Source organism: Corvus kubaryi, unplaced genomic scaffold (genome assembly GCF_017639235.1).
Source record: "Corvus kubaryi isolate FWS band 111438036 unplaced genomic scaffold, C.kubaryi_AGA036_p1.0 37385, whole genome shotgun sequence".
NCBI classification, from domain to species: domain Eukaryota; kingdom Metazoa; phylum Chordata; class Aves; order Passeriformes; family Corvidae; genus Corvus; species Corvus kubaryi.
In genome coordinates, this window is record NW_024581127.1 from 8136105 (window position 1) to 8163610 (window position 27506).

General features: G+C 37.8%; 1 protein-coding gene across 5 annotated transcripts; it reads right to left on the reverse strand.

The window, feature by feature from the left end:
- SNX16 (sorting nexin 16) lies at nt 1-27506 on the reverse strand. 5 transcript variants are annotated; one of them, XM_042036118.1, is made up of 8 exons: nt 27429-27506; nt 22326-22789; nt 18081-18167; nt 14556-14704; nt 9870-9939; nt 5025-5161; nt 1999-2115; nt 1-1734 (listed from the first exon to the last, which is right to left on the reverse strand). In XM_042036118.1, the coding sequence occupies exons 2-8, from the start codon at nt 22695-22697 to the stop codon at nt 1629-1631; spliced, it is 1038 nt and encodes a 345-aa protein (XP_041892052.1). In that variant the 5' UTR covers nt 22698-22789; nt 27429-27506; the 3' UTR covers nt 1-1628. The 5 variants fall into 5 exon arrangements, with proteins under 5 accessions (XP_041892052.1, XP_041892051.1, XP_041892053.1 ...); XM_042036117.1 differs by lacking the exon at nt 27429-27506 and adding an exon at nt 25902-26316; XM_042036119.1 differs by lacking the exon at nt 27429-27506 and adding an exon at nt 24591-24704.

Genomic DNA, 27506 nt, shown 5'->3' on the forward strand with positions numbered 1-27506 from the left:
AGTTCATTTTTTTACTTTCACCTTCAACAAAAGTACAATAAGGTTTCTGGTGTCACAGCATTCTCATTCATTTTCATGCAGACAATTTTTGGTACAAATAGGACTCAGACCAAAGGCTGAGTACATCTCTGAGGTAAGAAATGGTTCATTCTAGCAGTATTTTATCCTTCTACTAGACAAGACATTAAATGTTTTTTTCTACAATGCAAAAAAGAAGACAGGTGTTTTGTCCATAGTTTTATTTCACCAGGAAGGTTTATACAGTTCTGCATAAAGGTCATTTTATGCACACCCTGAAGTACAAAGCTCCCTTTGAAAACTCCAGCACAAAGACACTGCATCTTGACAACATTAAACAACGATGTGGGTGGTATAGGGCAAAAAAAAAAAAATTAAAACAAAACAGCATTCTTCCAATTGGAAAAGCATAATAAAACAAGGCACTTTCAGTAAATAAGTGAAGAACAGAAACATGCTGTATCAAAGATTCCACAGAACTGAGCCAGAGCACTGTAACAAAATTCTGCAGTAATGAACAAGTAAAATACAAAAAGGCACTACACAATCCTCCCCCTGCAACTCCCATTTCTCAACCAATTAGCCAACTGAACTTGGCACAATGGAGTCTTAATTATAAAGTGCATCTCCTGTTTTAATACATTTTGAAAAATAGGCTATACAACATAGGTACCAACATCCCCATGTGTACAATATATTGAAACAAAAATACACTGCAACTAGATTCAATCTAGTTATGAACTGTGCAGGAAAAAATATGGCTTCTTTACAAGTCTTTCAACAGCCTCCATATAATCTGGATATTTTTAAACAAACATGAATGCATTAGCAAGGTGGTAAGAGGTAGTGTTCTGAGTAAAAGGCAAACTTACAGATTTTATTGTTACATGGGTATATAACAAAGGTATCCCAGATTTTCAAAGCAGCATTACTGAACAAAAAGTATTACAGCATGCTATCTTGGGATGAAGATACACAGTGTTTTGGGGGTCTCAGATTAGTTCTTTCAGCAAAAATGACCATTTTACAATGTCCAACTATGATCCCATTTTGTAAGTACTTTTCTCTTGGTACTGGAAGTTTTCCTATTGCATTGTGTTAAAATTTCCAGAGAAACTTTCTTCAGCTTTAGAATTTAAAACCAACACGTTCTCCATTCCTAAACACAGACGAGTCCATTTCTATTTCAGCAAGCATTATTTTATGGCTATAAGAATATGAAAACACAAATACCAAACAGATGAACACATCAACTGTGTCACAACAATGGCAATATATGACATATGAATTAGATGTGTTCCATAATTTGATGTGAAACTTTTGTCATTCTGCTAGGAAAGTCAGCCAAATTGTGTATGCACACTATCTAAACTTTAGCTGATTTTAGCCCTTATTAGACTTCAATATATTAAATATATAAAGGCTAGATAAAAATTGAAATCAAAGCAGCATTGGGTATATTTCTTACATTAATAATTTGTAAGGATTTATGTAAACATTCAGTATGTGCATTCTTGCTCTTTGCTGTAAATTCTTCACAGCTACTCTATGCTCTTACCCACGGATACATCCCAAACATGAACCTTTCCCAGGTAACAGCTGCTGCTCAGCTATTCCTCATCTGCGGTATAGGCTACTTCAGCAACTTCAATTTCTGGGACAGAATTTTCAGCCAAAGAGCCACTCCAGCATGGCTCATGGTTCTCTTTGTCTGAGCTGCAACGACAAGATCAGTAAGTGGAAACTGGTATGATTTTCTATAGCTATTTTATGCAAACAATCCACAAAACATTTACAAAGCTTTTTAAACTTATTGCTTATTCCAGATCTAAAATTATCTATCCTGAGGGCCTTTATGCAGCAGAGAGGTGCAGTACACAATGCTGAATTTCTCAGCTGTGCGGAATTAATGCAAGACCAAACATTTCAAAAAACATACTTTAAGAAGAACTAAAATACAAGTAGAATAATAGTATTTACCAGCTGTCCTCACCCAGGGTACCCTGGTCTGCTTCTACTGCAGAAGACTCCACCTCACCACTGCACTCACTTTCTTCTCCTGACATTTGACGAGTCATTTTTCCTAAAGATAAATCCCTACAACAGATAAGAACAGAGTACCACCAATCCATACAGCAAACATTTGTCACTGAAGAACTGTTTATTTCATTTTAACCTTGGCAATTTCTGCAAAAGGACTGAAAGTAACCTTTCAGTCTCACTCCTGCATGCCCCATTTCTTTTATTAGTACAGAGATGGCAGGGCTTGTACTGGGCAGCTATTTAAACAGTTTATTTGCTCCAGCTGCTTATTCCTCAACTAAATTCAGTCCTCTCAATCTCTGGGCCACCAAGATGATTGTAGGGATGGAGCACCTCTCCTATGAGGAAAGGCTTGGAGAATTGGGATTGTTCAGCCTGGAAAACAGAAGGCTTTGGGGTGACCTTACTGCGGCCTTCCAGTACACCTGAAGGGAACCTAAAAGAAAGATGCAGAGAGATTTTTTACAAGAGCCTGTACAGGACTGTTCCCCCAACCAGGAATGGCTTCAGACTGAAAGAGGGTAAGTTTAGATAGAATATTAGGGAAAAAAAAAAATCTTTATTGTGACAGTGTTGAGGCACTAGAACAGGTTGCCCAGAGAAGTTGTGGATGCCCCATCCCTCAAAGTGCTCAAGGCCAGCAGGTTGGATGGAGCTCTGAGCAACCTGGTCTAGTGGAAGGTGTCCTTGTTCATGGCAAGAGGTTTGGAATTAGATCATCTTTCAGGTCCCTTCCAACCCAGGCCATTTTATCATTCTCTGGTTGCATGACAATTTAGTACCTTTACAAAATTCAAGTCTCAGAGGAGTGTGTATGACTTCAGGCAAAAAATTACAATCAGACTAAGCCACACATTTCTTGCCTAAATGGCAGAAGGATTATAACCAAAACACAGTCAGAAGGAAGACAGACAGGATGATAAAAAGATTTCTCCAATAGTTTCTCAAGTTTCTCTGTAACTTTACAAAACCACAAACTAAGTTTCAGCGCATTGCATTTTCTCATTAGTGATAAAGATAATTTTTTTCTTAATGGCAACACAAGATAATGGTCCAGCTAGCTTGGCTACAAATGGGAATATGGTCATGAAGAAAGAGCAAAGAAATCCTTTTTTCCAAACCATTTCTCTATGTGGAAAACATACATCAATTTAGCACTGAAAGCTGGGACTTGAACTGGAAACAAGAGCTTGTGATCCATTTTGTGTTTGAAGTGATACTACTGTATTTCTTCCCCTTTTAAAATTGCTCTAACTACTGTTTTTATTGTTTTATTTTAATGCCTGCATTTTAGGTAAAGCCTTAGCAGTATTCTGTAATGTGACTACCGGCCTATGTTTGAGCCAAATCCAGCAATACGTAAAGGCCTACAAGTCTCAGGACTCGTCCAACCGTCCCCTCCTACCTCACATCCACTGCAGGTACCTGGCCTTTGGAGTGTGTGGGTATAAGATGCTTAATTCTTGTTGGGCCATCAAATAAAAATTCTACTTCAACAAGGCCAAAGACAGACACATTTCTTTTGGGTTAATTTCCTATCAGACAAGCTGAAGTTCTCAAACAAGATCATAAGTTTACTTGGTAATTTTTACAGCTAGAAGTCACAGAAGTTATTTTCCATCAAAACTACTTGGCTGACTTTTAATAATTTTATATGTCTGGGAACCTAGCAGTGTGTATTTAAAAAACATCACCTATCCTTAGGGAACACACTAAAAAATAAAATCACTTTTTGCTATTCCTGCCTTTTTATTTTCAGTCACACAGAATTTCCTATCATGATGTTTTAGCCAAATTCAAGTTATTTAACCTTTCCCAACTATTGCACTGTTTAAGCCAGCAGCATGTAATAACTTTCTCATCAAACAGGGCAAGCATCTTCCAAATGTAATTATTTGCCTTCAGGAGTAAGCAACAAACTGAATACGGTATTCTGATAAGAATTTTCAGACAGCCACAATAATTCCATTTAAATCCTTTTCCAAAGGTAGCTCACTAGAACATTTTAAGGTGTGATTTGTTAGTCAACCTGGATATGCTGGACTCAGCAACCCTATGCGGTATTAAAATAGAATTTAATTTTTTTTTTGTAATTTCTTCACTGCCCCTGGTCCGACACACACAGAGGGGATGTTTTTTCAGCTGATCTCCTATTAGGAAGAAATTCTTTACTGTGAGGGTGGGAGACACTGGAACAGGTTGCCTGGAGAAGTTGTGGATGCCCCATCCCTGGAAGTGTTCAAGACCAGGTTGGATGGGGCCTTGAGCTACCTGGTCCAGCAGAAAGTGTATGATCTTCAAGGTTCCTAAATAATTCTGTAATTCTGTGAAGTTCTAATGGGACCATAGGAATTTACTCTTTTGCTAAGGAAATGCTGCAATACTGACTCAGCAGCTCTAATGAGACACTGGATAGCACAACATCAATTCCTCAGCTTCTGTTACAAAATCTAGCAGACAGGCACCATTTTTCCCTTGGGTTTAAGTGGACAGTCTCTCATGCTATTTAAATTGTACCTGCAGCATCTCATTCCAAGCAATTCAGAATAAAGGTAAAGACATTATTACAGACACATACCTGCTTGATCCCTATGCTCTGTCAAAGCTTTGAGTACAGACAGAATTTTATAACTAAAAGCAATTTTTCCACTCATCTCTAGCAGCGCATTTCACATTTTCAATATTTCAAAAGCAGAACAGAATCTTGCTCTATCTTTACAGGACTTAAAGGATTAGGAAACAATCACAGTTACTTTAGAGGGAAAAGTTAGGACAAGTTTCTCAGTCATTTTTACTGAATAGCTTTTAGCCAGCATATGAGATAGAGCTTACTGAAAATATTGCTTTGTATGTGGTTATGTAGGGAAAATGGTTTCCAAGATACAGCTAAAGCTGGTGCTTGTGACTAGACAGAGAAAATGCTTTAATGGAGATAAACTGAAACCCTTAAAATTTCTACATACCTAATTCTTCTTTCAACAGCATCAATATGAAGTTGCTTTTCAGTTAATAATTTCTTCAGTGATTCAACCTCCCTTTGTTTTTCAAGCAGTTCTTTCTGTAAGCGATAATTTGTTTCCTCCAGAGTTTCACAGAAAGCCTGAAAGACAAATTTAAGAGCATCTTGAATTTAACTTCAGTGGACTACCTTTATTGACTTTTCTCTTAGAAATATCAACCTGTAACAGTGTTATAGCTGCTTTTCTTCAGATTGATTACTATAAAAAGCTATGCAAATTTTAAACTAGATTCTTATCTTAATAAAATAATGCTGCTTTGCTTTGAATGATGAATTTATGCTGAACTGCAATGCAAATACTTTAATCACATCGTTTTTGTCTCACAAAAAGAGAGACTTTAGAAAAGTAGTCCCTGATTTTGAACCTTTTTGCCTATATCGATCATAAACTGAACTCCCTGCTCCCTTTTCTCGTCATAAAGTTTTGTTTCCACATGACTTGAAAGTCAGTTTCAAAATACCTATATATTCCCATGATGCAAGGAATATTTGGATTAAGTACATGTTCTTTCCTTACTCAGGATAAAGACAAAGCTGTACAGTTCTGTACCAAACACCTGCTATAAATATGAAATCATGACAATCAGAGGACCAGTTCAAAAGTATTTTGAAGTTTAATGGGATGCTGTGAACACTAACTACTCAGCCATAACAAATATGCTGTGCTCCTCTGCTGAGCATGACATGCATGTATCACACCCCCTGATGGATCTGACAGTGAGCAATCTCAAAACCTAATGTGAAGAGCCTGTGTCTAATGCAACATCCTGCAACTGAATGCAGGAAGTGACAGAGGCATTGGCACAGAGCCTGCTCATCTATTACTGGAAAGCACAAGTCTTCCAACAGTAATGTGCAATTCTGATTTAATAATTTACATGTTCTCTATAAATAAGAGCCCCATGAGGGAGGCTTTCTTGGCTTAATCATACCTACAACTAAACACTAATTCAGAGTCTGCTGAATATAAACATTTTATACAAGCTTGGTTAAGAACAATGTTGTTAAGACACTGTTTTCCTGAAGTTTTAAAACAGGCTACGAACTTTAAGAATATCCTTTGCTTTAACAGAAGCAGATTCACGATCTTCAAAATGTTAAGTTTTCCTGTAATTATACAATACAAACAAATGAGGAATTTTCAATTCAATAATCCTATTTTTTCCACGGAATTTTAATTTATTTTATTGACACAGATAGCAAATTTATCTGTGTTGACAGGCACTTGGAGACCAGTCATGAGTTAAGCCATAGCTTTATTCATGTCTGCTAGAGCCAAGAGCACGGGTCATGCAATTCGTTCTTCACACAGCATTTGTAGTGATTGCTTTAGCTATCACTCTGGTTAAGCAGTCATCCCATGTCAGCCAAGCCAATTAAGTAAATTTTACTGCTCTTTGTAAAAATATTTAAGGTTGCTGGTACCGTAACTGAGAATTGGACATTATTTCCTTAAGAATGTAATTAAGTTTATTATTTCAATCTGTATTAATTTTCTCTGTTCTCGTTTCTTTTCTTCTTTGCCTCTGTTTTGTGAGTTCTTTTACTCAGAGTTCGAATTAAAATGCAGGATACAGGGAGTTTATCTTTGCACTTAGATGTTTATTATTTTCTGATCTACAGCACAGCTGCACGGGATGTGCCTCTTAGTTAACAAGGTGGAAAAATGGCCCTGAGTTCTAACTTCCAAGGTCTTTTAAGGTCCAAATCACCCAATTATGGAATGCCAATTAATTTGTTTTTACTTATAATCCAATAACTATTCATGATGTGCACTGCGGGTTTTTTGATGACCCAATACCAGAACACCCAGATTTGTGAAGAAGGAGAAAAGAAGAGCTAATCCACACCCAAAATCCTCCATATTGTTACACATATCCCAGAAACCTAAATTCTCTAAACCCAGGGTTCCAACTGATGCCTTTTCCTGGTCTTAAAATCAAGAGTCATACATAGTTAGAAGGGGAAAAGGGATTTTACCTTGGTATTTATTTTAAGGATCTTTAGCTGCACACGTCCAGGTCATATGCATCGAGATGCACCTTGCTGAGCCTGTATGTGTTCTGGAGAGGACCTTGGGGTCTGGGGCACACTGATCCCTAGCTACGAAGCTTCTAAAATGTTTAGTCTCTTAGCTTGACAAACAAGTCCAAGAATGTAGGCAAAACGCACTAGCAATACAGAAGTTGTAAAAAGGTAAGGAGAAAAAAAAATATATTCTGAAGCAGAAAAGTGAACCAAAGGTGAGAAAGGGAACAGTGTGTAATGAGCTATCTTGCTCTTTAGACAACTGGACACCTGGAGTCTGGAACAATTTTAATACCCAGGCCGGAATAATTTTCCCTGTAATTCTGAAAGGACAGCTGGGAGACAGCTTTGCTTCCTTCTTTAGTGGATATGAAACAGAGATGGCAGGGAAAAGATCTGTGGAAACAACTACCAATATGACCAAAAAAAAGATTTAGTGAATATTTTGCCTACTTTTCTGTGATTAGATTTCTAGGCCTAATCAGCTTCTAATGGAGCAGGTACCTGTATCCCTCCCCCAAAAAAGATAAATGTGTTTTGGCAAGTCCTTGGAATAACAGAATAGACATAAACCAAATAGAAGATATCAGTATTTTGCATTATCAGGAAAACAGAAGATTTTTTTCTGCAATGCTTTGCATGGTAATAGAAAGGCAAAACAGAGTAAGTTTTCAGGTAAGTTTAAAAATGAACTCCAGGAGTAAGTACATGAACCTCGGTGCTTTTCCTGTACAAGGCAGTTCAGGGAAAGAAAAAAAAAAGGCAACAACAGCAAGGGATGGATATGGATGCTTTTAGCATGTAGGAGTTTAGGCTCCTAACAATCAGAATCAAGACAAAAACCATGACCACCACAACCATAGATTTCAGGTTGAGCAAGACTTCAATCTCTTCTAAAACCTGCTTGGAAGAAAGAATCCATGGGAAACCACCTTGGAGGAAAGAGCCATCTAGGAGAGCTATTCGGTATTCAAGGATCACCTGCAGGGTCAGTAAGTACAGCTCAACAAGCAGAAAGTCAAGCAAAGGTTGCAGGAGGCCTGTGTGGATGAGCGAGGATCTCCTGAGCTCAGACATAAAACACAATTCTACTAGGGGTGAAAGCATGGAGAGGTGACACAGGAGAAATGCAAGGTTGCTGTCTAATCTTACAGGGACAGGATTATGGAAGTGAAGGACAACCTGGAGTTGAACGTAGCAAGGCATGTGAAAAGAAACAAGTACAGAATCAAAGAAGGAAGATGCAAAACCTTGGACTTGTTGTCTTGATTGGAAAGATCAGCCTTGAGCAATTCCTTCCCTGCATCCAGAAGGAAGGGCAAGACAAACTTACCTGCAGTAGGGGAAGACCAGGTCAGGGAACACTTAAACAAATTGGATGTACTAATGTCCATGGGACCTGAGAGGTTGCACCTTTTCACTGTGCTGGTGGCCAGCCACTGGAGCAGGCTGGAGAGAGAGGCTGTGAAGTCTCCTCTGTAGAACATTAAAAAGCTGACTGGACATGGTCCTGAGCAACCTGCAGTAGCTGACCTCACTTGAGCCAGGAGGGTTGGAATAGATGATCTCAAGGAAGTCCTTTCCAACCTCAATCACTCTATAATAAGGTGGGGTATCTCTTGGAGAATTTTACGACAGCTGTCTCAACAACTTTACAGAAATGGGCAATAGCTAAAACCACAACAGCACAGCTATTTTAATGGTTTGATTAAATTCCAGTGGAAGAATAACACAGATTTCACCACAGTATGCATGACTGAAATTTCAATGAAGAAGGCACTTAAATTTTTTTAATTATCTGAACAAATAATTACAGTAATTTTTAAAAATTTTGATCAGCTTAAATAGCAATGATGCAAAGCAATTGTACAGAAATGAAATATGAGCTTGTGACACAAAAAACATACCAAATCTTTCACATGCACACAAGAGCCAAGGCACTCCTACATACATGCAAAATAAACTGGTAAATATAAATTTAGTTGAAGGAGCATCATTTAACATTCAGAATTTCTGCAAGCATAACAATGTATGCACAATTCTAAAACAAAGTTTTTCTATAAAGCAAGAAAACTAAGATTATCTGCTCTAGACAGCCCTGATACAGCTCTGCATGACAGTGAAACTTACTTCTAATAAAGTAGGCTGCAGCACACAGTATTATTTGTTCAGTGTACTCATATGCATGTTGAAAGGACGCTGGTTTACAACACTACTTAGTTTTCCACAAGAACACTATTTTTGGTGGTGAGAATTAATCCTTTAAGTACATTCATTACATGAGAAGGCATCCCTTCCCATGACATGGGTGTTGGAAGTAAATGACCTTTAAGGTTCCTTCCAACCCAAACCATTCTATCATCCTATGATTCTGTGATTTTATAGCAAGAAACATTTCCCTGCAAGACCGGAAGTCTAAGGTATAAGCATTGTAACAATATGCTGATTGTAAACTTATAAAATCTCTCCTTATATTAAGTAGTTGCCTTATATAAGTAGTTGGCTTAAAAAACAAACTTCATCCATGGCTCATAAAAGGCAAAAAAGAAGATACATTTTGAGACAGGGATGAGGTGCAGCAGTCAAAGATGAGTGTGCACCAATTATCAGACTATGCCCATTCTAGAAACACATCCTTTTGTGATTTTTGTGAAAGAACAGAAACAGAAGTGTTTCATTCCATATCATTACACAGATCTTACAATATTCTAACAACACCTGCCTTTTGCATTCTGTTTCTATCCTACTACTTAGCACTTACCCTGCTCTCTTCTAGACTGTCAAAAGGACCCGGAGGATCATCCAGACAAAGAAATTCTCTCACTGCAAGGCTTTACCGAAAAAAAGAGAGTCAATTACTTGAAGTATAAAACCAGCAACAACACTTAAAAATGATCACAAAATGGAGGTATTTCTTTAAATGACAAAAATTTACATCCTCAAATTTACTCCCAAGTATTCAAAACAATGTTAACAAACTATTAAGTCTCAGTTTCATGTGTTGACCAGGGACAGTACTTAAAATGTAACTTAAGAAGATGAGTAAGAAATTTTAGAACATGATTTTTCATGATTTTAAAAATTTTCATAAAATTTGTTGCTACATGACAACTGACAAGTTTATAATTTTGGAATTGAAGAGGTCTGAAAACTTCTCCTGGAGAAAAAGAAGTATTATAGGATGGATGAAAAAGTATGCTGTTAAAATCCATATGCAGATCCCCTCAGGAGGTATCAGGGGATTTAAGCATGAGTACTGAAACATTTTCATCTGTCTCCATTTTGCCAAGTTCATAATCCACTGACATATATACATAATTTTTATGTATACAGTATATATTTTTAATATAAATAATAAGTTATAAAATAACAGAAGACAAAATTAATATGCCAAGGATCTACTAAATAGCCATCTCTAAACACACATTTCAAACTAATGCATTCCACTTAGAACTGTGTAACATCTCTGTGTGTTGTTTTGCAAAGGCCAGAAGAAGGAAGTAGGTGTAATCCTGTGGTTTACTACAGAATATTTCAAGCCTGTCTCATTCAACCTTCCAAATTTAGATTACTTTTCACAGAACTCCTAAACATCTCCAAACATGTCCGTTCAGTCACCTTTTTGAGACTTTCCTGCTCGGTTGTATTCATTCTTCTTCAAATAACCTCAAATCAGAACACTGTATTCACAATTAATTAGCAAGTAGTAACTTAGGAGCAAGGCTGTGCTTACACTCACTACTGTAAATCTTTAGATCATCTCCTACTGCAATGAACGCACAAAAATGAAAAATGTGAATCCAAACTTAATTGCCTGTCTCTTCCTCCCACCTGGGTCCCATGGAAAGGTGAGGGCAAAAAGCAGTAATTTTCTGCCTTCCACTCATTCTCTCATTTGAGGTATTCTCAATGTACAAACACAAGAAAGGAAACTTTCACCTAGCTACCATCGCGATCAACCAGCTTCAGGTTTGGCAAGCAAAATGAGAAGAAATTTCTTTGAACACTAATCATTCATTATACTATCACTTTTAGTTTTAAAAAGACTTTAAAGAATATTTATCTAAAATACACTGAGCATTTCCTTTGTTGTTTCTTCACCTAAAATAATCACCTGATGGCATGAATATTTATTTGCAGCCTACCTTTGCACTGAGAGTCGGCTCTGAACCTGCTCTCCCCTCCATGTGTTACACCTCTTCCTTTCATTTAACAAATAGAAGATACTGCCTTATAAATACCACAGGGATCTTTTCTATCCTGAGACACAGCTTGCTGTACACATGTGCTGGCTGAGATCCCAGTCCAGGAAGGAGCCGTGCCAGCATTAGGGAGGGCAGCAAAGGGCAGTGCAGCACATGGGATCCCTGACTCCAAGCTGACCGAGTTCCTCCCTTCCAAGCTTCTTATACAGGGTGGAGACAGGACAGCTCTGTCATCTACAGAAAGCTGTCATCTATATAAAGATGATGCTTCTGCTTAGCGGGTTAAACTTCTTTCTCCCACTTCATGAGTTATATGAAATTTTCTTGAACACATTTAACTTTGTGGGTGGATTTCAATTTGATCTTTCACTGAATCTTCAATACAATGCAAAACATGAGAAGAAGTCTATAAAACACCAACAAGTCTATAAAACACAAACACTAAATTTAGCATATACCTGCATATACCATCCTCCATTTTATCTTTAAAATACTTTGTGAATCTAGTTTTAATAAGAAACAGGTATACCAAATGTGGTTTCCTATCCCTGAAAGGCAAATTTCCCACTGTCAATACAGTACATAAAGCATAAAGAGAAATAAAACAGACTTCCCTACAAAGAGAAAAGGCTTTTCTGGTTTAGGTCTGACCCAAGCAGTTTGACTTATTTGCGAAACGAGAAGTAAATGGTGAGCTTTAAAGGAGAAAGCAGGGTCAAATGCTCACCACTACTCCTGTGTACAAGTATTAATTCCCACTAATAGTAAATTCATTCTCTGAAAAGTGGGTAAAAATATTAGATGGATCAAATCTCCCCCATTCTAATCACTTCTTGAGGACTTCAGACCTTCCATAGATCCAAACATTAGAATCATATCAATATGTTATAAAGTTTATAAAAAAATTTTGTCTTCATGCAGAGCACTACATGGACAGTTCTCAAAAACACATTTCAGTTAACCATCTCTTCATTAGCCAAAATACAAACTGATTCCACAAACGTTTTATTTTAATTCCTTTTTGTATCTGACAACCATTGCAGTTCAAAAGTTACAGTTTGGAGTTCCTTGCCTTAAATTATGACAAACACTATTTTGTCCAGTATGGTCCATCACTAAGACACAAACAAGCCAGCTGAAATGATGAACTAGCTACAACAATACGAAGCATAAAGACTTCAGATCTATTTAAGCAACTCCATTCCACTCACTAGTGTGTCTCCAGCAGCATAGCAGAAGTTACATTTATGGACTATTAGAGACTGATTCCTTTTCTTTTTGGCACACCTATTATTGTGTAATTTAATTATTAGGAAGTTTTTAAACTTCTCAGCTGCATACTTCACCCACATAATCATATTTAATAGCCACTGACACAGAAACTCACAGGTTGAGCCCCATTTCTTTTTGAAATCATTTAAGCTTTGTCTCTGACATCTCACAACAAAGCTTTGCCACTCAGCATGACAGACTCCAGCATGACTATGAATCATCAAAATATTAACATTCTTTACTCACCTTCCCTCTCTCCTTTGATGATTTCACATGCCCTGTTTAGCCAGCCCTTGCCCAAGACAACAGACTAAAGAGAACTCTTCTTGCAGGGAAGTTTTTCTGCAGCTTCACCTGTTCTTGCTTGCTTTCTCTGTACCTCTAACAGACACCTCCCTTGAAACTGAAAGCTGTGTTTTAGCACTGAACTATGTGGAAGTACAATTCAGATTCCCAGAGCAGTAACTTTTTTTTCCCCTTTTAAGTTCCTCTAATGATTTGAATGAAACTTTCTGACTATTGCTGAGTACTGAACTGATTCAGAAAACTAGTGGTATCAATATCAATAGTTATTTTCCAGGTTGCAAAAACCAGTTGAGTTTGCAAATCTGTATGGGTGTACTTACTGACATTTTGTACTTCAAGACACAAAAATAGACATCAGTCACTCAGTGCCTCAGGATCCTTTTACAATAGTTTGTGATCTCATTGTTCATTCCATTTTCCAGATAATTTCAAGATGTTCTGAACATCAGTGTCTGCAACTGTGATCTAACATTCCACAGGTACTACCCTAAATTTCCATCAATCCTTTTCCCCTTGTTTTTTAACCATTTTATACGAGCCCTGTCACAACTACTTGTTTGTTAGATTTCCCTCTACAGGAGACACTATAGCATCTTTATTTACCTGCTTACCACTTTGGGGTTATTTTACTACAAGCAGTACCAAAGTCAGACTGATGTACAAATCCCTATTTTCCAGACTCAGCAGTTGAATGCCCTATAAAAACATGTCAAATGTAGTAATAGCCCTTCTACTAAAAAGTAAAGTAGGTATGAGCATTTTATGGTCTCACACCACAGCTTGGCAATTGTACAATTTAGTTCCTTTAAAAGTCTTGAGGGAATTAGGTTTGCTTTAGAAAATTTCTTACTCTTTGTTTTGATTGAAGTTTCAGATGATGACAGGTCCTCAGACTCATTCCTCAAAGAATCTCTAGTACAGCAACCTTAACTTTTTTATTTCTGGTGCTGGAAAAGGTTTTAAAACTGCCTTGCCTCCAGCAAGTTGCCTACTTAAATTCTCTTCTGGTCTTTAATAAAATTATTTTACATTTCATTTGTCAGAATTACATTCTCTTAATTTTCCTGCTTTGGAAGAATCTCCCACTTTGTATGAAAAAAGATACTGTTGAAACAAATCTTTGCACTTTGCTACTTAAACACATAATGTTTTTTAAACTATTAAGACTTTGTTGATTTGTGGTTTACATTTACTTACGTACAGCAATCTATAAAGGTACTCCTATTACTATCATGTCATATCAATTAGAAACCTGCAATTTAATAGACATTTTCAGAACTAACTGCATAATAGTATAGGTACTCTCCATTATGAAAGTCTTAACACTTAATCCTAGTATAAATTAACAATATAGCAATTCTGTATTAAACAGAAAGATGTTTTAGGAGTAAACATGGGATTATTCTAACATTTTAAATACTACAGCTTTTAGTTATGCCTGTACAATTCAGAATACTGCAATTCCACTTTTTTTTTAATGCTAAGATGGGACTAATTTAAAAGGACACTGAATAATTCACATAATGACCAAATGCACAACATGAATGTTACTGAGATTCCTCTCCACAGTGCCCAAAGATACACTGCTGGAGTCTAGGAGTTTTGTAAGATGAGTATGGACAGGAAATAAGCCGCAAATGCACATGCAAAGTTTAATCACATACCAGTTAGCAATATCTTTGTGAGCTACTAGGTTCTGAAGGAATGCCTGCAGCCCCAGCTGTCGATCTTCCAAGAAGTCAGGATTGTAATTATCCTTGAACCAGCGCTTTGGTGGAAGGGCCAACCGAAAGCCTGGAAACATATCTTTTAGCTGAAATTGAAATCAAAGACAAAAAAAATTTTAAAATTTGAGAAAAATACTGATTTTGTCACAGGCACTGATTTCACTCAGATTTATGAGGTATTTCTGATTTCTGCTAAGTTCAAGCACAAGGTAAGTCTCAACCATAAGTATGATCCAAACTACAACTTAAACTGTGGGCACAGTTCTGTCACTTGCTGTGCTGCCTTATGCAATACAGTGCTTTGTATTTTTCTTCAAATTTAACACATAAAAATAGGAATCAAAACCTTTGCTTTGTTATTTAATGTCTGAGCCTGCTATTTAAAGCCTTTAAGACTGTAAACGTAAGAAAACTGTAAATAAAAAGTATCAGATGAATAATAATTTCAGTGGTATTTCTTCTAAAGTACTTGGGGATAATAAGTACTATATATATGCATATATATAGAATAAAACCCCATTACAGATCTACAACTCTGCCAACTCGTCTTTCTTGGGGAGCTACAAGAATAAATTACAACACTTGCATGAGGTACTTCTTGTAAAGAGTAGTTCTTTGTACACCCAGAATAATAAAATTCCAATATGGAAATATGGCTCAAACCCTAGTGACATGCAAAATTGTATTTCTGAGTTACTTAAATAGCAATGGGGTATGGCTGACATCAGGAATACCCAGAATTTTGATTTGAATTCGGGAATAAAATGTACAGGTGAATGAAAGCATTAAATTATACAACAAGGAACCTGTCCAATGGTGCCAATTATTTTTCTAGTATGCATGATAATCAAAAATACTTTAACACTTTGATTAAAAAAAACAATTATTCAAAGTGATGCTTGACAAAGAAAAATCTGGGAGAGGATTTACAACACAAAAAAGCAAATAGGTTTTACAAAATCTGGTATCTCAGCTGCCACAAGAATTGTTTCTTTTTCTGAATACAGGATCTAGCCAACTTCTGTCAGAGATGTTCTGCATATACCTTTTATATTAATATGAATGCTGCAGTGACAGAAAATGCTAACGGGTAGCTCTTTCACCAGATTAAGTTTTGGAAAAGTTAGAAGAGATGCTGCATTTCAAACAGTCTCTCGATGCACTTTAAAGGAAGAACCACATTAATTTATCACCTTTGCTCATGTAAATATTGCTCCACAGCATGAGGTGCTTTTTAAACATCACAAGTATTGCTTATTCAAATAGCCCGTGACAACAACTAGTTCCTTATTTACAGAATGGTTTATTGTCAAAGCCTTGCTCTTTATTACTGAATTTAACTATTTAAGTATATGTTTTCCTCTTACTGAATTTCATCTTGATATTAGACTCTTCTTTATATCTTTAAGTTTATCTTTGGTCCTCCAAAGTTCCTTCACCTCTTACCAAGTTATGATCAATACCATACATATGTAAGAATGTATCTGAATAGAACAGAAACCATAGAATGCAACAAAACGAGTTCCTGTCCATTGTATAGAAGACCACTGATAACCATTGCTGGGAAAGCTTTTCAACCACACAGACTTCTGCTTAATGGTACTTTTACTTCTCTGGTCACATAGATCATGCAATTTAATTCTAAGGAGAGAGCACTCCTATCCACAGGTTACTCCTTTTGTGGATGACGGGTGTAAGAGCCAGCTGCTGTCAGTGGACTAATTTTCAACAGCACAGTCCTGGAGCATTATTTCTTGAGCACTCCTTAGACACAGCAGGAAAACCCGTGGGTCAGACAACTTCTGGCCAGGGCTGCTTGCTTGGAACCAGAACCTTTCCTACATCACCATGTAATGCATTACACGTGTCATGTGAGTCACAGTCTTGGGGAGAAATGGCAAACTTCTTGGTTCTTAACACTGGCCATTTCATTACATGTTTTCAAACTATTAATACGTCACTATTTTTTAATTCTCCAGTATTTCCTGAACGGTGTTATGTTTAAGGTCCTAGAGTTCACATTTCTGTATTATAAAAAGTATAATGTCTTACAGACCAAACAGTAAATGGTTTAGATGTATACTGAAAGATGAAAAAGCTTCAGCTAGTGACACAAATTCAAAAAATAGAGAATTTTCCTTTAAACAGAAATACTAATACCTAGAAATAATGCTAGAAGCCAAATATTTTTGCCAAAGATTTGATGGCAAAGACTAAGGGTTTCACTTGTAAAATTTAAATATTTATTCTAATAGCTATTTAGGCATTTTAATTTTTCAAACCGCCGATAACCACACTAAAAGTCAACAGAGGTAAGCCAGTTCTTGACCTATACCTGACACAGCTGATCAAAATGCAAACTGTTGTCTGACTTGACTTCCAAAATCTGAGGTGAAATACCAAGATCATCATCTCAAAAGAAGTCAGGCTTTTGCCAATATCAAGACATTCCTCAATTTAAGATAGACTGTACTTAAGACAGGAGTTCCTTCAGAATGAAATCTCTAAACTAATTCACATTCAGCAATTTAGTTTTAGACTCCACTGGTGTTTCAAAGGTAGTCTAGAAGATATTCAAATAGGTCAAACCAAGAACCCAGACAAATTTTTAAGTTCAAGTCCATTTTCAAAACTTCAGCCAAATTAAGTTCTTAGCTGATGAGGCACATTAATCCAAAGTTATAAGCTATTAAAAAAATCCCTTACTATGGATAAAAAAAGGGCGTGTTATAAGGTTCATGTTGAAACATGATAGAACACACTAGCAGAAAGTGTGTTGAACTGGCAATGAAAGATTAATCTTAGGAGTGAAGAGTGGACACAGAAAAGTGCAATTGTTTCTCTACTTTTGACAGCCAAGCACTATTTACCAATTGTAAAAACCTGTGCTTTTCAGGCAAGTATTTCTTCCTTTCAAGTATTCTAAAAATATTAAGCTGTTGACCCAGAATTCCTATTAATCTGGTGTTTCCTCCTTCATCTTTAAAGATCTGATATAGTATTAACTTTGAAGACACTGAAAACAACTGAAGACTGACCAACACACAAAGAACATATTTATGTTCATGAAACTTCAGTTTTATCATGAACAAAAGCAGAGTTTGTTACACAGAAAAGGACTAAATAATTACTGGATCATTCTCGCAAGAGAATACCAGCCCCTAGTTCTATTTCCATGAAGGGGATAAATATTCAAGAGTTAATTTCTTTTGTCATATAAACTAGGAATAAATATAAAGTTTGATGCACACAACAGCTTCAGATAAAGTTGTCACCTCTCCTTTACACCAGTGGTAGCTGTTTCATGTATCTTTGAAAAAATAAGGAATCATATTTTTCCAGTCATTAATACAATATGTGTTTCACATGCATTAAAACCAGAAAAAATAGAAGTGACAAAAATACAAGACATGAAAGAAGTGAGGTAAGGTAGTTGAGAATTTACCAGCGTATAATTCCCACCTTGTCATTAAGCCTGGAGAAATCTGTGTACCGTCTGAAAACCACCCAGCTTTCCTCTGGACTTCTCTTTACCAGTATTTTGTATACCTGTGTGGAAAGACAGGAGTATCAGAAAAATGTGCAGAACTTCACACTGCATTGTCTGGAAGGATGAAATGATCCTTGGTTTCTTAATGAAACAAAACTCATGGATAAAAAAAATCTTAATTAGAGTAAAAGAAAACCAAATAACGATTACCAGTACAAAGAGTTTATATTAATTTCAGAATTTAAGAAAGAAGCTTCTGTAATTCCTAAATAGATATAACTATCTCTGTCTGTAAGAAAGAATTTATTGCCCTGCAGAACAAAAGTCTTGGCTATCAAAAAGGTAAGGGAACTGTGTTTTAGTGATCTACTTTAACCTTTGCAAAATTATAGTTTTACTCATTGATCCTTCAGGCCACTGCGTTTTTAAGATGACTGTTAATAATTAAGTACTGAGTGTGATATTGCTTCAAAATGTCTCATCTGACTTGCTTCACAAAGAAAAATGATGGGAGAATAAAATGACATCCTCTTCTGTATTTGTCTTGAACATTAGGTTTTGTCTTTCCAGGCAAAATATGACTTCACTGGAAAACTGCATCAGAATGATTATACCAGCACTGTATAACTGAAGTAATGGATTCTTTGAATCAGATTTTGCAAAACAACAGCACAGCAGTACCATACTCCTACTTAAAAGCAAATGGATAAAGAAAAAAACAACAACAACAATAATAATAATTTTCTAAAAATTACTTTTTAGGAGGCCTGATATTCCAATGCCTAAGCACAATGAATCTAACAACAAACAACTTCAACTGAAAAACATTAAACAAGTATTACTTTCTCCAATGTAAGGAAAGAGAGGTTCTGCAATTGCACTAGGTTAATCCTCCCAGTCTGTATGTAAAAAATGTAATACAAGAAAGAAAAAGATATTTTTAGAATCATGATAAACAATCCCTCATGTAACCAAATTCTATTTAAAACCTTTTCTAATCCGTTACATAGTAAAATCTTTTCCAGTATTTCATGCTGTCATAACAGGTTGTCTTAGCTGATAAGAGTATTTTTCTTTTTGCAGTCCCAACATGTGATAACCCCAGTGTGTACTTCTGTACAGGTCTGAGACTATTTCTAGCAATTTTGTATTCCATAACATATTAAGTTGCAGATAGTTACAGAAACTGCAGATAACTATGGTGCAAATCAAAAGCAATTTTTCAGCAAGTACTTCTCTTATCTTTGTTTTAAACACAATTTCACTTTCAAGAAGAATCATCTGTGGAAGTCATGGATTGTGTCAGAGGAAAAAGTTATTAATTTTTAGAATTCAAGCTGTAGGACATGCTTGCAAAACTATGATTAACATATAATTTTTCTGCCTTGCATTTTATGTATAAATGCTTATCCAAATATTTTATTACTCCGCTGTCATACTAGAAGTATAAACAGTTTTATTTTCATAAATAAAATAAAGGATTAAATGTAAAATTGTGAAGACTCTTTGCTAGTACACAGTAAAACACAGAACAAGAAACTTTGGAATACGTGTGCAAATTGACTAGCTAATCAGTATTCTACTCTTGTATTCTACTGAAAGTTCTGCAAAAGCATTGTTTAAAAATATATATGAGAAAAAATAGAATAATTTCCAAGTAAACATTAGATAACTTAAAAACAAATATTCACCAATTACAGTGAACTTAACTGTAACAAGGGTGCAATCAACTTGTGCTTACTGGCCTCAAAATTACGGTCAACCCAAAACAAACATGTTTGGTTTTCCTGCCAAAGTTAGAAAGGTGGTTGGGTGTTTTTTGGCTTCTCTTTAAGGTTTGCAATTAATGAATAAGAACTAGAATATTACAAAACCACCTCTCAGTTCCTTCATACATGATCTGGGGTAAAAATCACAAATTAAGTCAACAAATTCACTTAAGTCCACTCAATCATGAATGGCTTTATTCTATAAATTAAAAAATCAATGAAAATACACCCATATGTGGTAACATTCTGTGGCTGATTCAGCATCTCATTATAATTTCTACTTGGCTTAAAAAAAAAAAAACAACCAAACAAACAGAAAAAAGGAAAAAGATAAAAGTGCTAATTGAACATTCCAGGATTGTGAATTCACTTAAGACCAAATGTTTACAAAGAGATGTTTTTCAGCCTAGGTTTTCTCTCCCATAAGCTTCAGCAACCACATACTCTAACATGCACCAACATCTAATTCCTGAAGTTTGGACATCATTCAGCCTAATCAGATTCTTATTTTTGGGAATTATGAGATGCTACCAACACTAAAAAAAGAATTCAGCAATTGAGTTTCCTCTCTTTTACAAGTGATTTTAATTCAATTTCCAGTCTTCCATCTCATTGTTTTAGCACTCCAAAAGCAACCCAAATTTCTAGGACTAATTACTTGCTGGCTTTAATGCACAGCAGCAAACCGTACAACATGCAACTGAAAACAAACAGTTAATTGTGTGCTTTCAGAAACTAACACAGCAATAGAAGTGAAATAGGGAAGAGCAAAATGCACTCAAGCATTTTACAATGGAGGAATGTTTCACTTGTTCTGTGACCTGGCCTTCCATATACAATAAGGAGACAAAGCTGTCATTGTTAATACAGAACACCTTACAGGCACACTGGAGTTTCTTGGCAATGTCTTCAAGAAAGACACAGAGGAGCTGGAACAAGCCCATCAAAAGGCAACAAGCTTGTGAAAGGTTTAGAGGGTAAGTCACGTGAGGCTGAGGGAGCTGGGGATATTTATCCTGGAGAAGAGGAGGCTCAGGAGACACCTTATTGCTCCCTACAACCACCTGAAAGGAGGCAGTAGCCAGGTGGGGGTCAGCCTCTTCTCCCAGGCAGCCAGCGACAGGACAAGAGGAAATGGCCTCAAGCTGCACCCAGGGGAGGTTCAGGTTGGACATCAGGAAAAATTTCTTCATGGAAAGGGTTGTTAAACATTGCAATGAGCTACCCAGGAAGGTGGTGGAGTCACCATCCCTGGAGGTGTTCAAGAAATGACTGGATGTGGCACTTTTTGCCATGGTCTGGCTGTCAAGGTGGTGATCAAAGGCTGGACTCTATCTTAGAGATCTTTTCCAATCTAAATGATTCTGCGGTATTTTCAGACTAATCCTTGTCCATATAACTATATTGATTGTAGTTTTAGTTTTGAAGGTTAATATTTAAAACAAATTTTTTAATCTACGTGTTAAAAAAAAATTCTGCTCTTCTCTTATGCTATCATGCACAAAGATGTTAGAAACTGAAAATCTCAGGAAAAGACAGGGTATCATTCTCAAGTAACTAAAAAGCAGCATTATTTAACTTTTTGCAAAAAGAACTTGATTTCCTTAGTATTTTAACTGTCATAAAGATTCTGCACTTCTCTAATCTAAAAGAAAACAGGAGGGAAAAAGTTTGTAATTTCCTTCTCCTTACCCATTTCTGATTGATGTTGCTCATCTTAAGTAATATAATTAATAATCAGTAACGAACAGCTTCCATCAGTCCCACAAGCACTACAGTATTATCTCAAAGAAATATTTCAACCACACCCACAAAAACAAATGTAAAAGTGCATTGATACATTTATGGCATGGAAAAAAAATGAACTGCCAGCTACAGTGCACTTTGAGAAAAATCAATACAAACCAGTTAGGCTGCTGTTCTGGCACAAGAGATGGCATAAGTGACTTCTCAGTCTGTCTGCAGAACAGGTTTCCCCTTACTAGAAACTAAGCTGGGCAAGAAGTTGAAACCCACAGGTGTGCACTTTCACAGAAATGTTTTAAGTTACTAATAACTGCCAAGGGCAAACATCAAGGTTTCTTATCATGCATTTCAAATAAAGGACTAGATTTCATTTAAGAAGTTTAACTACACAGAACTTATACAGGTTCAATTTCACAAGGAATTGTAACTGTGCAAGGAATTCCTGACTTTTGCAGCAGAAGTTGATAAATGAAGCAGAACCAATTCCTTCTATTCCACATACACAATTGCAGGAAAGACTGCTTTCTAGTCCCAGTCTTCCCACCTGTGTAACAGGAATGACACTTTCCTGTCAGGAAGTACTTTGAAGTTAAACCGGTAAACATCCCCGAACTGCAGGATTATTTGCCGAAAGACAATGCAAAGCACATTCAATTGTTATCTTGTCATTCCAGGATCAACTATACTATGCCCAAAACTTACAGTGAATTTTGCCCTTTCCTCCATCACCTCATAGCCCAGAATAGTAGGTGTGGATGGTCGATCTTCCCAGCTCCTGGAATCTGCATTCTGCTCTATTTCTTCTACAGGCTGAGTACAGTATTCTATGGATGTATCCAGACCTGTAAACTTAGTCCTAACAAGTGGACTGCTGCATGCAGATGATGTGGAACCAATCTGGTCAGGCATGCTCATCTTTTTAAAACTATCAACTGTAGAGTCCTCCAGCTGTCCTTTTGAGGAGCTTGAACTCGTTGAGATGCTCCCAAAGGAAGAACTTCTTTGGTTTCTGTTTGTAAAGCTGGATGATGAACTTCCAATAGGAATAGGAACAGGAACATATGGTGTTGCCATCCTTCATATAAAAACCCCTCAGTTTTTGGTCCAGGAATTTAAGCTTCATTCACTGTATAAACCATTTTTTGTCTTGTTTTCAGGAACAGTACCTGCAATTAAGGACAGAAAATATTGCTGTCATTTTTAAGTCAAAGCAACACTAAGAGCTTTGGAAAAAAAATCTGTATTAGCTCTGAGATGGTACACAGCAGTATTGACGGTAAAACATTTCCACAAAAAATTTGGCTTTATATAAAATGGTGCTTTTCAGTTGTATCTCAACCATTTGACAGCTTCACAAGAGTTCTGTCTTCCACAGCTACTAAAATTAAAATGGCAAAGAAGTAAAGCAAGATTACAAAAGAGAAAAATCCTTTTGTCCTTTATGACTTAAGTGTTATTTAGTTTTATCCAAAGAATCAACAATTTTTTGGCATATAAGAAGGAGTAGTTTTAGTGACTGTTTAAACAGTACAAAAGGTTTTCTTAGAATTGATTCTGTAAGACAGCCACTGCAGACTATGTGAGCCAAACACACAGGCAACAATATACACGACATGAATCAAAAGACATGACAGCAAACAACTTAGGTGAAAACATATTTGCATATTACACACCCACTGAAGCATAATAGGTCTGTTTTCAATGCAAAGTATTTTTTCAAAACAACTCTGTTGTATGTAATGCTGCAGACATTTGTCACAATGTTAAATGGGCACATTTTCTGGAGTCTGAATTGGAGCAGTTAAGTTTTACAACCATGCACATCAAAAGCAGGGTTGTTACAGCAGGTAGTTTTACCATTCCATAAGATTAAAATGCAAAAAAAAAAAAAAAAAAAAAGTGTATGGAAAAAAGATAAATAAACAATTTAGTATTTTTTCTTCAACAAAACCATTTCAAACGGGTCTGTTGTGTGCACACATGTACATTTCTGGAAAAAAGCAAAATAAAATTAAGACCGCAGTATCAAACTGCCAAAACAGCACCATCTCCTCATTTTAACAAAGCACCCAAAGAAGAGCTCTTATAAGATGCAAATTAAATACCACCTCTTTGGATTAACAGGATTTGAGCCATGATCCATTTCACCCAGAAATAAACCAATCAACCAGGAGGCTGCAGGAAGCTGTGAAATGGGAAACCGCCAACCTGATTCACATCAGACAATCAATCACCTACTGCAGCAAAACCAAATGAGATTCCTAATTGCAAGGGTGAAGTGATGCTTTCACTCTTTTGCTCTAAATTAATCCTAGAGCACATGAATAAAGAAATAAATTTTAAATGAAACAGCACCAGCAAGACTGAAAAATTCTCTTGAACAAATTCCTTGAGTGAACAAAAAAACAAACTTAGTCATCTTTTCAGCTACATCAGGAAGACTTCACACACTCTCTGTCAGAAATTTCAGGTAACTTGACCAGGAGAACAATTTCAAACTGGCAGCGGTCTCTTGGGAACATCTCTACTTCACTGTGGAATGAGGCTGGACACTGGGCAGCATCTGAGGGCACTGAAATGTCAGTATCATAAACCCCTGCTGACTCACTTAGCTGGTCAGGGACGGGATTTGAAGTATCCAGCAGCTTCTGTTGCAGCACAGTCCTGTGCTTGGTTGTGTGAGTGAAGCCACAATTCAGACATCTGACCTGCTTCAGCCTCACTTAGTGTGAGAGAAAGCAAGTCACACCTGTCTCCGTGACAAGACGTTCTCCTGGAGCTACACCAAGATTTAAACCCCTTTTTTCACCCACATCTCAGTAAGAAAATATATTTTCTGCCTCAAACAATAAACTCTGCAATAATTTTTCTTCAATGCAAGGCATGAAGCATTGTCTGATACATTTTCTCTAGCAATATTCTCTGAACAAATAAATATCTAAATGCAACACTGAAAAAGGTAACTACTTTTTTGCTTGCCACTTCAGTGATTCTTCCATGTTACCAGCATAAGGAATTGGGAGCATGCCCTTAAACAATGTCCCACCCAGCTATGTTCTTGGGAGGTGTAGGATTAAATTCCTGTAAACAAAAGAACCTAAGTGAATCCACACTGCAAAAACTCAAACAGTCTATACATACAAAGTGATTATTCTCTGTTGCATGACTGGGAACCTGGAGCAGAAAATAAGCCCACATCTCAGGGAACCTGCTGAAGTTCACTCGGTAGTTTGTGGAATTTTAAGATGCAAAAAATACTTGTGCTTTTCATCACTTTACCAAACCAAATCCAAAACCCCACAATGACACTTTCACCAGTTACAATACTTGTGAACAGTGTCTTTTGTAGAAGAACTTCTTCCTTTAAAGTCAAACACCGGTCAAGAACTTACTATCTTGAGCTGGTTTACTTACTACATATTACTCTTTAATGCACATCAATCTCTGAGCAGCTGTACCAATTTGGCAAGCAAGAGAGCTCAACACAGACGATCCTGAGGATAAAGCCCTTGGTGTTGAGAGGCCAACACCTACACCGTATGTGCTTCAGCAGCTTTCATTTCAGACCAGCTCTAATCTGGTACCACTGCCTGGATGCTTATTAGCAGCTGGACTGCACTAAACCTGCTCCGAGGGTACATTTTCTGGTTTAGTTACTTTTGTACTCTGCAAGGCCACCCCAAATTGTGAGTCAATGCATATTAAAGATGATGATGACACTATTTTCATCTGAAGGACGTTCTTGACTCAATTTGACACAGGAAACACACCCACAGACAAAAAAAAAAGGGCTGATACTACCAGTGTCACATGCAGATTCCTGTAACTTTAAAGAGTAACAGAAAAGTATTCTTTGAGTAACAGAAACACCTGGTCAAGTGAGCAAATGGCACACTGCATCACTTAACTTGAGTATTTTTTTTGTAAAAAAAATTTGAAAGAAATATACAAAAATATTACTATACCAGACTCACAAATACATCTATATTCATAATACAGATGTAACTCCATCTTCAACTGTAGAAGTATCACAATTTCCCAGTATGTAAAATATTTACATGCTCTGAGTTACAACAGAGTTCAAAACCACATCAATCTGCACTTTATGAAGGCTACTAAATATTAGAAAAAAATACAATGCTCAAACAAGGGTCAAAACCCTAGAATCAAGCCTTATCTACAAATATAGTTTACTGCCAGTACATGCAATAAAAGGAACTGAGAACAATTTCGTTTAAAAAAAATCCTTTCAGACAAACCACGTCACTCCCTACTTACCTCGGCACAGGGAAGAGGGTTTACGTGCTCAGTTTGCTCCTACCCCAGCTGCACAGAACCAGCAGAATCTTTGCAGCACACCAACTTTCAGAGCAAACCGCTCATGATACTTAGGAGATAACCCAGAGACTGCACTTTCTCGTCTAGCTATTTACTTGACTTTTTGCAAGAAATTTGCTTCCTGTTCGGAACCTGTATTTTGTTTAGTTTGATTCCCAGCTGTGAGTCAAGAACGAAAAGAAATGGAAGAGAACATTAGCTGGAAGCGCTGAACTGCGAGATCAGAAACAGGATAGGACAGTCCCGGGAGCCCAGCCGTCACATGCTACAGAGCAGCATGACACCAACTTATCCTGGTGTTTACAGCAGGCACCTCCCTTTCTGCGGGTGAAGCAAATAAGCTGCAATAAAACCACTTAAAAAGGGTTTGCGTGCAGCTTGCGGCCACCGCAGTTCCAAACCTTTTTAAACTAATGGCTTGTATATTCAGTGAGAAACTGAATAAGCCACATGATTCAAGGATAAAAGATCAGAAACGAAGCATTCCTTGCTTAACAGTTGTAATTGGATTTACAAGACTTTTAGCTATGCAATACTATTCGTGATCTCGTTACACATATTGTGCCTCTGGACAACGCAGACAAGCTGACTTCTGATGTTTATGGTTTAAGTGCAACTGAGGAATGTCAGCTGAAAAACAAGTACAATATATAAAGAAAGAACTTGCTGACTTAGGTTTCATGATTTCTTTGAATAATAATTTTGTGCCGACTTCAGCCAAGTTACCTAACAACATTTTTTTACTTGCTTATGAACTCAAAATGAGGGGGGGACTATTTCTCACACCTCACACACACAGGAGTAACTCCTGCCCCAAAGAGTCTATTACGGAATCAGAAACAACTGCAGGTACCTTGCTCCCAGAACCTGCACATCAGGGAGCGCTACTTCTGACGGTAACCTGACGGTTCTAAAACAGAGGAGAACCAAACCAGCCTGGTCGGCACCGCTGGGCAGCGCCCGGCCCGGCCCCGCCGCCGAGGGGCCGCGGGCGGGGAGCGCCGCCGCCGCTTTACGTAACTCCAGGGGCGGCCCCGAGCCCGCGGCACCGGAGAGGCCCGGGGAACCCTCCCGGTCCCTCCGCACGGCTGCGGGAACCGGGCAAGAAACAAACACCTGGAGGCGCGGCGAGACGCCGCCCCTCACCCCCCGCCCGGGGAACGGGGCGTTCCGCCTCCGCCGTCCCGTCCCGTCCGAGCGGGACCGGACCCCGCGATGCCACCGCCCGCGGCCGCCTCCGCACAGGTGCGCGGGAGCTGCGACAGCTGCGCGGAGGCGGCGGGGGCCGTTCTCGGCCGGCGCGGGACGGGCAGCGGAGAGATACCACTCCCCCGGCCTTCTCGGGGCGGGCTCTCCACTGCCTAACTCTTTCCCTGCCTGCCTCCCTGGTTCCCGGTGCTGGCGCTCCCGCTGCCGGTGCCCTGCCCGTGCCCTGCCGCTGCCGGCCCACGCAACCGCCCCGCTCACCTGCTCCCGCCGCGCGCGCCCCGCTCCGCCGCGCCACCGCCGGCCCCGCCCCGCAGGGGGGCCGGAGCAGGGGCGGGG